Here is a 13,231-nt window from a genome sequence, read left to right as displayed (position 1 = left end):
GATTCTAATTATTTTGGGGTTACTTAAGACCATTATTAGATAACATGGGAAGAAGAGAAAGCTCATAAATGCAAGGCAATCATCATATTTAGTAATCCGGATATAATCTGAAGGAAACCAGAGAGTCAACAACAAGAAGGATCAACTAAATAAACTATTTTCTTTTAATCCAAGATTCCAGCCTTTCTATAGCTCTCAACGGAATCCACAAGAGTTTCTTCCAATGGCCGATAACTCCAGCCCAGCTTCTGTAATTTTTCTGAAGTAAGCATATCTTCCTCCCCTACCTCGATGAAGCTGCTAATACAGACATGATTTAGAAAATCATACATTGGAAAATCTTAAGTGATAATATGGTAACAAACAGATTCCTTAAGGGTATACTGTTATACTAGATTCTATCATGAACCAATATTCAGCAGCAAGAGACGTACCTTTTAGGATAATTGTAGTTAGGAAATATACTTCTCAACTTATCAACAAGGTCACGTGCCCTGATCGAGTGAGCTGTGCATATGTACCTTCCTTCAGCCTCTGGCTTCTCATACACCAAAAGCAATGCTTGAGCCACATCACGCACATCTACTATGCTCCGATGTTTGTTCTCCAGCGAGTCGTACCCCTCTGAATCAACACATTGCAATAGAAACCCAAATAGAATTAGAACAGAATGCCACAAGAAAAGATCATGTTTAAGTTCAAAACGGAAAACTTATAACATATTCCTTGCAAAGTTGGTTATAAAGCCTACGATTTGTTACAAAATAAAAAGTAAAAAGCACAGAACTGGAAGACCATAATTACAAGAATAAAGAAAATTTTCAAGCAACAATAGTTCCAATACTACGAATTACAAGATTTAAAATTTGAAAAGCCAAGTAAATTTGGTATTAACAGAAGAAGGAAGCTACGAGCTGTAGTTCTAAATTGCAAAGCCACAAGGAATCAATGAATATTTGGCCAAATCTGTAGCAGAGCACCAATCTAGAATACCAAGTAAAGGTAGTAGAACTGTCAAGGTTATAATTTCCTCTTGTTTTTTTTAAAAAAGTAATACTTCAGTTAATTTTCGGAACCATGCAATCCATGTGCACAAAGCCAAGCAACTTGCACTCATGGTGGAGTACAGAAGCATATGTACAGTAGGAGTAGGCACCACCTTTTAAAAGTTTAATGAGGACCAAGCTACTAGCATTCACAGCGGGCTGCAGAAGCGGCCCTAATATGAGAGTAGGACAAACAGTGACAACATCAAGCCCAGTCCTTTTTGCAAACTCAAAAGCCTCACTCTCTGCTTCTGTTTTTGAAAAGCAATACCAATTCTGGAACAAACAAAGAATAGAGATTAAGAGTGAAGACATTATCTTACTATTAATGAAAAATAATAGAAAATTTCAAACTTTTTCTAGTCATATACCTTCGTTGTTGTGCAGTATTTCTTGTCAGACCAACAAGCCTCATCCTTGATTTGACCCTTGGGCCACCTGGGGTTCAAGGAAACAGCACTTACAGAGGACACAACGACAACGCGTTTAACATTTTCTTGAAGACATGCTTTAAGCACATTAAGTGTGCCCTTTACAGCAGGTTCGATCATTTCCACCTACAAAAGTCGTTGCACACATGTATGAACATATGACAACGCTTTGTGTAAGATGGTAAATGAAAATATTGGGCCATGATTGATGAATGAGGTGAGGAGCATGTAAAATTGAAGGCAGATAAAGTGAGAGCGATAATAGTAGTACTAAGGTAAATTGACAAATTGAGTGGTCTTGCCTGGGGATTAGGAACGGTGGTGGAGGGTACAGGACAGGCAACATGGAAGACACCGGTGCAGCCTTCAATTGCGGAACAAAGAGAATCATAATCTAGTAAATCTGCCTTGAAGAGTTTGAGGTTGTCGGATGCTTTCTCGAGTTGATTCAAATGGGCATATTTGGCATCCCCTGTAAAATTCATGCGAAAATTCAAATAGCTTAGCCAACAAAAACACAGGAAAAGGACAAGGCATGCGAGACCCAATCATGCGACGGTAAACCCACAGATTAAGTTAAGATATTGATTGCTACTACTAGTCTGGTGTTGCCCAGAACAGAGCATAATCAATACAAAAAACTCAGGTCAGGTGGTGATCGAGCAGACAAAGAAATCAAAACGAAATTAAGGTCGAAACTCGAAAAGGTTAGGAAGAATAGTGATTACTACCAGGTAGTCTCACGGTGGCGTGGACAGCATAGTCGTTGGAGAGGAGAAGCTTGAGAACCCAGGAGCCAAGGTAGCCTCCACCCCCCGTCACACACACTTTTCCCTTGGCCATCGCCATTTTCGCACTTTCTCCTTCTATCTTTAGCTTACTAGTCACTTGGTTAACACCGCTTGTTGTTGACTTGTGCGGCTGTCATGAGTCATGATGACCCACCATGTTATGCCATGGTTTGTGTTTCTTTCATTTGTCTCGACTCAAACAAATCACGATGCAGAATGAACCGCTCCTGATTTCTAAGTATAATTTCTAAATAGTAATAGAATGGCCTTCAAGAGGCAAAATGCCGTGGCTGCCAACCTGGCACACATCCTATCTCCCCTCCAACTGGCGTACACCTAAGCTTTAGAAGTTCAGCCACCTCAAAAATCAAATGCCCAATTTTTGTTTTTTTTTTTTCATAGTTTATGTACTTATTTAAAGAAAACCAAGTAATGAATTATTGCTAGTAAAAGTAGTACTGATACGCATATCGTATTGATCTAAAAAGAGTATGCTCCTCTTACAAGAAAACAAAGAATATGCGTCCAAATTCCAGTCGCACATAATACTACTACTGTGCTTTTGGCCGGAGATTTAGCTACAAATTGAAATGAGCTAGGGGTATCTTGTATTGGCTGAATTCCACTCCAGACTTCCTTAAACAGTGCACAGTCTGGTCTGGAGTTTGAACCAACCGTGACGGTGATGCTATTGCTAGGGGCAAACACATGCCAACTAGCTACAAATTCAGAAGCATGAGCTAACTAATCTAGCCGTGAATTTCTTGCTGTGTATAAATTAAGCTCATTGGGTGATGAGTGATGCACTGATAAACATCAACTAGATTACTAAAAGCATTGGAGACCGGTGGGTGTTTAAAAAGCATGGAAAACTTCCTTCTTTGAGCTTGTCAATCCGGCTCCGGTCGTTTTTTAAGAGCACTCTCCTCTGATCGTGTCCCCCGATAAGTGTCAAATCATCGATTGATCCCGTTTCCAACCCAAAGGGCTCGACTGCTCCAGCCTTGGACCTCTTTTTTCTTTGCTAATTAACGAAATGGACGCAAAAGCAGCCCGCGGCAAGAAAGGCACACGACGTACGTACATGTCACATGTATGCTTTGTATTTTTCACATTTTTATTATTTTTTAAGGGATATCATAAGATTTTATTGTCTAATCTTACATGGAAAGAGACCTCCCTTACATCAATCAATAATAAGTTTTTAACTTCTGAGGAGGATTGACATATAATAAGAAACTTTCAATAATAAAAAGGCCCTCGATTGTCATCAAGTCAACAACTATATTTCTTTTCCTATATAGTTTTTTTTTTTGAAGGGAAGTGGTGAAAAAAATAAAAAGTAAAACTTTCGTCTTTAAATTATAATCAAAATTTTAAGTGTGTATTAATTTTAAAAATGAACATTTTATTTTTAAAAAAAAAATCGGTAAATATATAAATCTAATCGTTAACCAATCGTTAAATTTTTATTAATTTAATAACGTAATAATATTAATAGTGCTTGAGTCACCAACATACTATCAGCCTGAAGATCGATCTTTTGAAAACCAAGCTCCCTAAGCATATTGTTGCCCAGGATAAACTCCCCATAATTCAACTCTATAAGCTGTACATTTTCGCAACCTCATTGCATAGCCCCCTCTCCGATGGCTAGTTGAGTCTCTGCTCGTTCAGTGGAATTTAATAAGCACCGACTGGAATTTAAAGAAATCCAGCCGACAGTAGGTACAGTCCAACCAATCAAAAATTCCATGCATGCATTGTGTTCTTGATGGATAATATTAGAAGCCAAAACTCAATTTCTTTATGTACAAAATTCGTTTCAATTTTTAACATCATTTTAAAATCTAAATGAGATGATAGAATAAAACATTTTTTAAGATTTTAATTTAATTTATCCCACTTAATCAAAATTAATGTGAAAAAAGAAATTGATATAATAAAATATTATCGGATAAATCTATATCTCTACTTAATAATTTCTCATAGATTAGAGGCTTAACTAGCTATTTACGATGCTATATATAGATCGACAATGGCTGTTGTCTTTTGTAATATAAACTTTGACTTTAGGCCTTCTTGCTTTATCTTTATATATATGTTGATATATGTATAGACTTACCATAAATGAAAACATTCATTTAAGAAAGAATGTCGTGTGTCAAATCTAAGGTTAACCTGTCAAACTTCAAAAATTAATGACCAGTGGCAATAAATTAATTAAAATCTTACATATTTTATTTTTGTCTCATGTTTCTTTCTTTTATTACATAGGGGAGTGCAAACATTTAATTTGATGAAATTAATTATGAAAATCATAAAATCGAAAAACCGGAACTCCTCTTTTAAAAAAATTGAAATCAAATTGAAGTAGTTGTAATAACTGAAAAACTGAACACTAAACTATTTCGGTTAGTTTGGTTCAATTACCAAAAACCGAACTCATGAAGATGGAGAGAAAAAAATGTGAAGATGTGATATGTTTTTACTAGATCTCATGTTAAGATTTTCTTTTATTTTGTTTCTTTAATTACATAATAAAGAATCAAGAATAAATAATGTTGCTTTGTTTTTTGAACTCAAACTTTGATTATCTTTTTCAAGCAAATGTATATACATAGTGTTCGTTCGCAATATAAGTGTTTCTTTTAATTAAGGCATTTTCAGTAGAAAATATAGAGTTAATATTATATATTTTGATCTTAGATTTTACATATTAAAAACATAAACTTTAATTCCCTAAGTTAGGAAAACTCAAAATTATATCTCATTATATAAGTATTACTTACTTCGATTAGTTCAGTTACTACAGTTGAGAAAATTCCAAATCGAATATCAAATCAATTAAACTGTTTTAACGAATTTAATTAATTGAACTAACCGAACTGAGAAAATCAAACTCATTTTTGTTCAATTCAATTTGAATTTCTTCTTAAAGCCATCACTATTTTATTTTCTTTCAAATTTTTTCATATTAAATTTGTACCCTTGTCCTTGAAAATTTAAATATGATTGAAAATACAAAAAAAATGAACATAAAATATATAATATACATTAGAATCAAAATCTCTTTTTCGCTTTAATATTCATGCCAAGGTGAATTCCACTGTCAATTCATCGTAAAACAAAAAGACAAATATCTATTAATATATATATATATATATATATATATATATATATATTTAACAGAGAGAGAGAGTAAACCAATGCTAAAATTTTGGTTTGTTATAATTTAATCCTTCAATTAATTTTTTATGAAACTTACTATTTAGTTTTGGCCATTATATACATGTGACATGAAATATAATAATCGATATATGTGTACACTATACACAATATATTCACATAAAAAATGTGACATTGTAATTATTTTATAATAAATTATATAAATACATATATATATATTTATATTAGTTGTGGTATGGTTGATAATTAATACAGAACGGTTAAGGATTTTTCGTGGTAAATAAGGATATAAAAGGGAAGGCCCGGACTGGCAGTTTGGAATGATTGTGGGCAATTATTTGAGACGAGATGCAAGATTCTTCTATTATGGTGTAATAGCTTACCTGTAAATCATATTATTAAGAAGAATTCAAAATTAATACTCGATTTTAATTGGTCAAATTCAATGGAAATTATGATATGGGTTAAGGCTAAATTTATTATTAACATTATTTTTTCATTACTTTAATTTTTTTAATCTCATGATGAATTTATATTAGATCGTAATTAATTATCACAACACTTTATCAAAATCAAATACAATACTAAATTTTTATCATAGCACGTTGTTATCTAATTAGATTTGATTGGATTATAATGATGGATGACTAAGCTTGCCATATTTAGGTGATGCAACATTGTCAAGTGCAGTATGATTATGCTGTCAAATGGATGTTTTGTATTGTGATTTCCTAATAAATCAGGGTTTTTAAGACGGAATATATCCGAAAAAAGAAGAAGAAAAGGAAAGGGCAAAGGGAGTGACACGAGCAAAGGTCAGTGGGCAGTCCGAAACGAACACACACATGATATGAGACAAGAGACAGGACAGAACACATGCTTTTCACACGTGTGGTCCACACTGCTCGCGCCCTCCTACAAAATTCTTTCACTGCATCCCATTTGATATGCTCCCTATTTCTCGCTCCTCCGCTTCCTAATTTCCTATTATAACTAAACTACTACTGGTAGTCTAGTCTCTCCTCTCTCTCTCTCTCTCCTCTTCCGGCCGGAATTTTTCGAAATGGACGTGCGCCGGCGAGCTTATAAAGTTCCTCGCCCAACTGCCGCGGTCATCCACCAGGAGCAGCAGCAGCAATCACAAGCGTCGGGATCGGCGGCCCCCAAGGCATCAGATGCACTCCCGCTCCCTCTTTACCTGACCAACGCCATTTTCTTCACTCTTTTCTTCTCGGTGGCGTACTACCTGCTGCTCAGGTGGCGAGACAAGATCCGCAACTCTATGCCCCTCCACGTCGTCACTTTACCGGAACTGGCCGCCATTGTCTCTCTCATCGCCTCCTTCATTTACCTCCTCGGCTTTTTCGGCATTGACTTTGTCCAGTCCTTCATTGCACGCGCCTCCAACGACGCCTGGGACCTCGAAGACGACGATGTTGACGTCGACCCTCCCGAACACCGGCTCCTGACGTGCCCTCCCTCTGCTCCTGACCATCTGATTCCGGCGGTTACCTCTGCAGAAGACGAAGAAATCGTAGAGTGGGTTATCAAGGGAACAATCCCCTCACACGCGCTCGAAGAAAAAGTCGGAGACTGCAAGAGAGCGGCCTGCATCCGAAGAGAGGCTTTGCAGAGGATTACTGGGAGGTCATTGCAGGGCTTACCTGTGGATGGCTTCAATTATGACTCCATTCTCAAGCAGTGCTGCGAAATGCCAGTAGGCTACGTGCAGATTCCGGTGGGGATCGCAGGGCCATTGCTCCTCGATGGTTTCGAGTACTCTGTCCCCATGGCTACCACAGAGGGCTGCTTGGTTGCCAGCACCAACAGAGGATGCAAGGCTATCTATGTGTCTGGTGGGGCCACCAGCACCATCTTGAGGGACGGTATGACCAGAGCTCCTGTTGTCAGGTTCCCCTCAGCCGTCAGAGCGTGCCACCTCAAGTTTTTCCTCGAGAATCCATCCAATTTCCAGGCCTTGGCCGACGAATTTAACCAGTAACACAACAAACTTAAATCTTCAATTTCGATTTTTATCTTTCTTTTTAATGGTAGCAAATTTCGTTCATCATTTCATCGCTTAGGCTTTATGACTTTATGTTCATGCAACCTTATTCTTAATGTCTTAATGTTGTGGGTCTGTTGCCTTGAATTTTCTGACGTTGATGGGCATTTACAATATAACACTTTCCTTATGGCTTTGACTGGGGAAGGTTTTTGTGTTTTTAACCTTTATCATTTTTTGAATGGATTTGTTGCTGGGTGAAACTTAAAAATTTCACGAGTTGATTCATATCTTTGCGATATGTTCATTTCAATTATGCTATATTCGATATTTAACATATTGTAAATATCAAATATATTTGATGTTAAACATGCATTAAAAAGCCTTGTGAGAGCAATGAAAAGGTTGGGGTATGGGGTGGGGTGTTAGTTTCATATGTGTTTATTGAAGAACTGATATATGTTCCTCTGGTTGCCAGGTCAAGTAACTTTGCAAGACTCCAGAGTATCCAATGTTCTGTTGCTGGCAAAAATCTGTATATGAGATTTAGCTGCTGCACAGGTGATGCAATGGGAATGAATATGGTTTCCAAGGGGGTTGAGAACGTCCTTAGATACCTTAAGAGTGACTATCCAGACATGGATATTATTGGCATCTCTGGTACGTTTGATTGCTTATGTTATATGTGTTCGTTTATGAGTTTCATCAATGGTTAGTGAGACTGGCTATATCCTGTGTTGAAAATTTTTCTTTACATTTTTGCATTTTAAACAATACTTCTTTATGTCTCATGTTCTGTGTCATCTTCTGGAATTATTAGTTTGACATCGTCTCTTCAAAACTATGAACTTGATTCCTTTTACTAAGACAGCTGTGATATCATCATAACTCATAGCTGTACCCAAAATAACACAATCATATTCGGGGCATCTTTGTAATTAGTATTTTCCTTAAAAAATTGTCATTCTTAATATAGCTTTCTGTACTTTATCTTGACATCAATGTATACTAGTTTTGTTTCATTACAAATGTAAACTTGTTTATACTAGTCTTTGTAGGTTTTGTTCATCAAACAATATTATATGCATATTTCTTGGAAAAAATGGTTTATCAATTATCATGGTGCCAAACTTTTTATGCCTTAATAATGCTGTTTAATTGGCTGGATATTTCAGCATCAGTGTCAAGATCATGTTCATTTTAATACATTTCAATTAATGGAGTTAAATTTCATTTTTATATAGTATCTTTTTATGTACTAGTGACTGCCATTAGTTACATTAACATTCTGACTTTTTTGGTTCTCTCTCTCTCTCTCTTTCATTCTTTTTTTCAAAATTGTAACCATTTTCTAATGGTAATTCAAATTTCTCATGGGTCTAGTTGACCTGGATTTTTAGATTAATTATATAGAGTATTACCTTCACCCTAAATGGTAATTACAGCTTTTTTTTTTGGTTGTGCTTTTATGCTATTTTATTTGCTAGGAAACTTTTGTTCGGACAAGAAACCTGCTGCTATTAACTGGATTGAAGGGCGAGGCAAATCAGTAGTTTGTGAAGCAATTATTAAAGAAGAAATAGTGAAGAAGGTATTGAAGACCAATGTTGCTACACTAGTAGAGCTCAACATGCTCAAGAACCTTGCTGGTTCTGCTGTTGCTGGTGCTCTTGGTGGATTTAATGCCCATGCAAGCAATATTGTCTCTGCTATCTTCATAGCAACTGGCCAAGATCCAGCACAAAATGTTGAGAGTTCCCACTGCATTACCATGATGGAAGCTGTCAATGATGGGAAGGATCTTCACGTCTCTGTGACTATGCCTTCCATTGAGGTGACTTAACTTTCCATTCAGGCAAAGTGGATTTTTTTTTTCCTCTTTTTCACCACCACATAACTAATATGATTTTGGTTCTCATCAGGTGGGCACAGTTGGGGGTGGAACTCAACTTGCATCTCAGTCTGCATGCCTGAATTTGCTTGGGGTGAAGGGTGCAAGTAAAGGATTGCCAGGGGCAAACTCAAGGCTCTTGGCAACAATTGTGGCCGGTTCAGTTCTGGCTGGGGAACTTTCCCTGATGGCTGCAATAGCTGATGGTCAGCTTGTCAAGAGTCACATGAAATACAACAGATCCAGCAAAGATGTATCCAAAGTGCCTCATATGAATGATTTGGCATCAAATGGATTAGAATAAGAGCTGTAAAGGTTGAGAGGAAACAGTACACAGACTGTCGGGGTGGGCAAGAAAGCAAAAATCATGGCTGTTCCCATGTGAGATTGTTTGGCATTTAGTAGGTATTAAGATTGCAATTCTAAAAAGATGGAGAGAACTACAACATGACTCTCCATCAATGTGGGGTATGAATAATGATCGAATCTCTTACCAAGCTGGAACAGTCCCCACTCACATATTAGTCTTTGTTGTGTACATCCTTTGAAATTTTAGTTGCCCTCTCTCCTTCTTGGTTTCTATTATGTGTTTGTAGTTCTGGATCAAGGGGTCTGACCCTGAGCCATTGTTTTATGCTTATGTTGCGTTGTAGACAGGAATGAGAACTTGCAAAAAAATTCATTTGAGTACAAAAGGCTTGTAGTAATTGGTGTAATTATTCTAGAAATGCTTTTAATGCAGTTTGGCATTAGTGGGTTTTGAGTGTGGAAGACAATTTTCAGGTTCTTCAATCAATGTTAAATGAGTGAGGCTTACATTTGCTGAAACGGACCAAAGATGGCGATGGATGGACTGTGGATTTGTGCTATGCATTATGCAATATGCTCTATGTCTGCCAATTGCCAGAGATTTGCACCGCCTGCTGTTTATATCCCGTAATTTTCCTATAATCTAATCTTTCGCAATTAGCATACAGAGGAAAAACAATGCAACAGCAAGGAATCTCTGCAACATAAACAACAACTAAGAAGTAAAAAATGAAATGACCTTTGCTTTCGAGTTCAATAAAAACATGCAACCTGCACCTATTGGCTATTGGATTTCATGCTTCGGTGGATGGTTTAGCCTCCGCTAGTGCTTTTTGATTCATAAGTTAATCCAAAGTTTGGGCCGACTTGAACCCAAAATCCAATTAGAGATTAGTTTTTACTCTTTAGCTAGGCTAAGAAAAGAATGTAGGCTTCGGCTTCGGTTGGGCCGAAGACTGTTTTAATGGTGACTCACCAAATCCGGATGGGATTTTGTCATTTACCACCGGGCGACCCCTTGAATTGAATCGGTTGCTTCATTTTCAGCGCTCCCGGCGGTAGAATTGCAAGAAATGATATTAATAAAGTTTTATTAAGCCCTGAACCCCCAAAAAGCAATAGGATTAAACCAATTGAACAGAAAGAAAGAAAGAAAAAGCCGCAAACATTGCACATCGATGGGGAGCAGCTGGAGAAGAACTGTGGGAAATGTGAGATCATTCGTAGGAAATTCGATGGGAGGCCTCAGAGGAGCAAGCAATCTGGCTTCTTGGGTTGTTGCTGGAACTCTCGCTTATTTCCTTTGGGTGAAACCCTCTCAGGATCTCAAAAAGCAACAACAGGTTTCTTCTTCCCAATTTTCAATCAAACATATTTCCCTTTTTTCCTCTTTTCCTTTTGGTTTAGAGCAGCTGCTCACCTCAAGTAGAGAAATTTTGTAGGAAAGGGCGGCTCTTGCAGCTTCAGATCCTTATCGCTATGTAGAGAAACGAAAACCACTTCCTGATCCTCAGGTGGTTTTTAATGCTTTCTTTTAAAGTTTGCTTTTCTCTTTAATCTAACCCTTTTTTTTTTTTTGTAAATTTGTTTTCGCCTTTTTCTGTGAATGGATGGCAGGAGATGGGATTGATATACGGCAACAAGAAGAAAACTGATAGCAAAAAGGAGGAATAATGTGTTATACTAGTTTGTAAGTTTGGGATTCTATAAGGTTCTAAAAGCTATGGGAATAGGATGATGATTATGTATCATATCTCACAATAGCTAATTCAATTACCGCTGTACCTTGGGCACTTTTAACATCCACTCCTTGCTACACGTTGTAAATGTACCCTTATCTGCAAAATTCCATTAGCAATAAGTTAATAAGAGTTTCTGAGTTTAATCCGTAGCTCTTTCTACATGGCCTTTCTTATGGGGGCTCGTATGTGGGGGATTTGTGGGAGATTTGAGGTTAATGGTTTCACTTTTCAATCATCAACAGCATCTTACCTGCTGTTCTTAGTCATTCTCATTGTAATAATCAATTCCTAAATTATAATGCTATGCATGCCAACATGCTTTAATGCTTCCCTTATTAAGGAAAACTCAATATCTAGATGCATGCCTAGATTCGGAATTGCCCTAATTCAGTCACTCATATTGGTAGGTTGGATTATGCCACTAGGAATTGACCTCATCTGCAATTACGTGCACACTATGCATATAGGGGAAGACAAAGATATGAGCCAGCTAGAATTGTTGTGGATATACATGCTATAACATGCTTGAGCATTTGAGATGAATTTAAATATTTTGTTTTAGATGTACAAATCTCAAGATTTGAGTTTACATGTTAGTCTTGCTCAGCAACTATGTAATGTTTTGCCTCAGAAATGGTTAAATTTGTACGAGTTTGGTTTATGTAGCGTCAAACCAATTCATGTCAGAGAAACTGTAATATACAACTGTGCTTTAGAAACTAAATCAGATGCTTTTTCTGCACTATGTTGAGAAGCCAATTACAACTGTAGATTACACCATATAGATTGCAGTTCTAAACTAGTATGAAAGCTAATTGTTCTGGGATTTTTCCAGGTATCTGACTACTTTTAATCTGTCCTATCTGTGAGAGCATAATCTATATCCACTGTGCTCTCTACTCTTTGTATCTAGAAAGAGTGTACTTTGGTCAGAAGCTGCAATATGATGGAAGCAGACTTCTGATTTTGCTATCATTGACAAAGTTGGACATTCAATAGATGTAGGATGCATGCCCACTTTAGGCCAGGAATTATGAAGCATCCACTGCTGAATCTTTCTTTCATTTCCATTTTCTTGTGAATTTTCCTACAGTGGAGAAATATTCTTATTCTGGCATTTCTCCCTACCTCTCTCACTGTAACACAGAGACCACAAATAGGGAAAACGAATGGAAATACTTTTCAATAAGGAGTGGTTGTTGCACAAGTACCATTTTGGTTTTATGGTGTTCCTCTACAGGGTTTTGAACTTTGCAATCTTACTCGAAATCATACATTAATGTTTGCATAGGTAGAAATGTGATCTTGTACAGGTTTATTGTTTGTTTCTTTACTTGCCAGTTGAACTCTTAGTCAGTCCTGCACTTGTTCTCTTTGTTTATCGTTTGTTTGAAACATTTAATTTTAATCTTAAGCTAACCTATTTTCGTGCAGTGGCTTATGTCACCCAGGTATTTGATGTCAGTTTTATCACTTATGTTATGTCTTAACTATTCAGAGATGCGCAACCAATAGCATCCTTTACTGGTTCAACTAAACGTGTCATAAATGGATTCATTTTGTTCAAAGAGATGTTTGAATGTGTTTGTGTGATTAATATCGATGTGATGGTAAGATTATCCTTTATGATAAGCAACCATACTAAAATGCTTCTATTACTAGTGGGATAGTAGGTCTCAACTCTCAACACCATATGGGAAGTATCACGATGGTAACAAATGTGCTAACCATTTTGGATTAGCGTATAAAATATATTATTGATTTATATCATATAATATGTTGGGGTGAGTACTGAGTAGATATGAATTGGACAATCCTATAAGTGTG

General features: G+C 36.7%; 3 protein-coding genes across 3 annotated transcripts; 2 read left to right on the top strand and 1 right to left on the bottom strand.

The window, feature by feature from the left end:
• Positions 1 to 65: 65 nt before the first annotated feature.
• On the bottom strand, positions 66 to 2,473 carry LOC18592080 (cinnamoyl-CoA reductase 1-like). Its single transcript, XM_007018596.3, has 6 exons — positions 2,209 to 2,473; positions 1,780 to 1,949; positions 1,418 to 1,603; positions 1,160 to 1,322; positions 435 to 624; positions 66 to 297 (listed from the first exon to the last, which is right to left on the bottom strand). Exons 1-6 carry the CDS (start codon positions 2,324 to 2,326, stop codon positions 165 to 167), a joined length of 960 nt encoding a protein of 319 aa, XP_007018658.2. The 5' UTR covers positions 2,327 to 2,473; the 3' UTR covers positions 66 to 164.
• A 3,939-nt stretch (positions 2,474 to 6,412) lies between these two features.
• Positions 6,413 to 10,129, top strand: HMG1 (hydroxy methylglutaryl CoA reductase 1). The gene is made up of 4 exons (XM_007018595.3): positions 6,413 to 7,455; positions 7,941 to 8,122; positions 8,950 to 9,296; positions 9,385 to 10,129. Exons 1-4 carry the CDS (start codon positions 6,521 to 6,523, stop codon positions 9,655 to 9,657), a joined length of 1,737 nt encoding a protein of 578 aa, XP_007018657.2. The 5' UTR covers positions 6,413 to 6,520; the 3' UTR covers positions 9,658 to 10,129.
• Positions 10,130 to 10,703: 574 nt separating this feature from the next.
• On the top strand, positions 10,704 to 11,553 carry LOC18592077 (subtilisin-like protease). Its single transcript, XM_018125374.2, has 3 exons — positions 10,704 to 11,005; positions 11,105 to 11,176; positions 11,280 to 11,553. Exons 1-3 carry the CDS (start codon positions 10,841 to 10,843, stop codon positions 11,334 to 11,336), a joined length of 294 nt encoding a protein of 97 aa, XP_017980863.1. The 5' UTR covers positions 10,704 to 10,840; the 3' UTR covers positions 11,337 to 11,553.
• The last annotated feature ends 1,678 nt before the right edge of the window (positions 11,554 to 13,231 follow it).

The sequence above is a fragment of the Theobroma cacao genome, chromosome 8, assembly GCF_053813885.1.
Source record: "Theobroma cacao isolate CCN51 chromosome 8, ASM5381388v1, whole genome shotgun sequence".
Lineage (NCBI taxonomy): Eukaryota > Viridiplantae > Streptophyta > Magnoliopsida > Malvales > Malvaceae > Theobroma > Theobroma cacao.
Note: the sequence above shows the minus strand (reverse complement) of the source record. Positions and strands in the feature narration are given on the sequence as shown.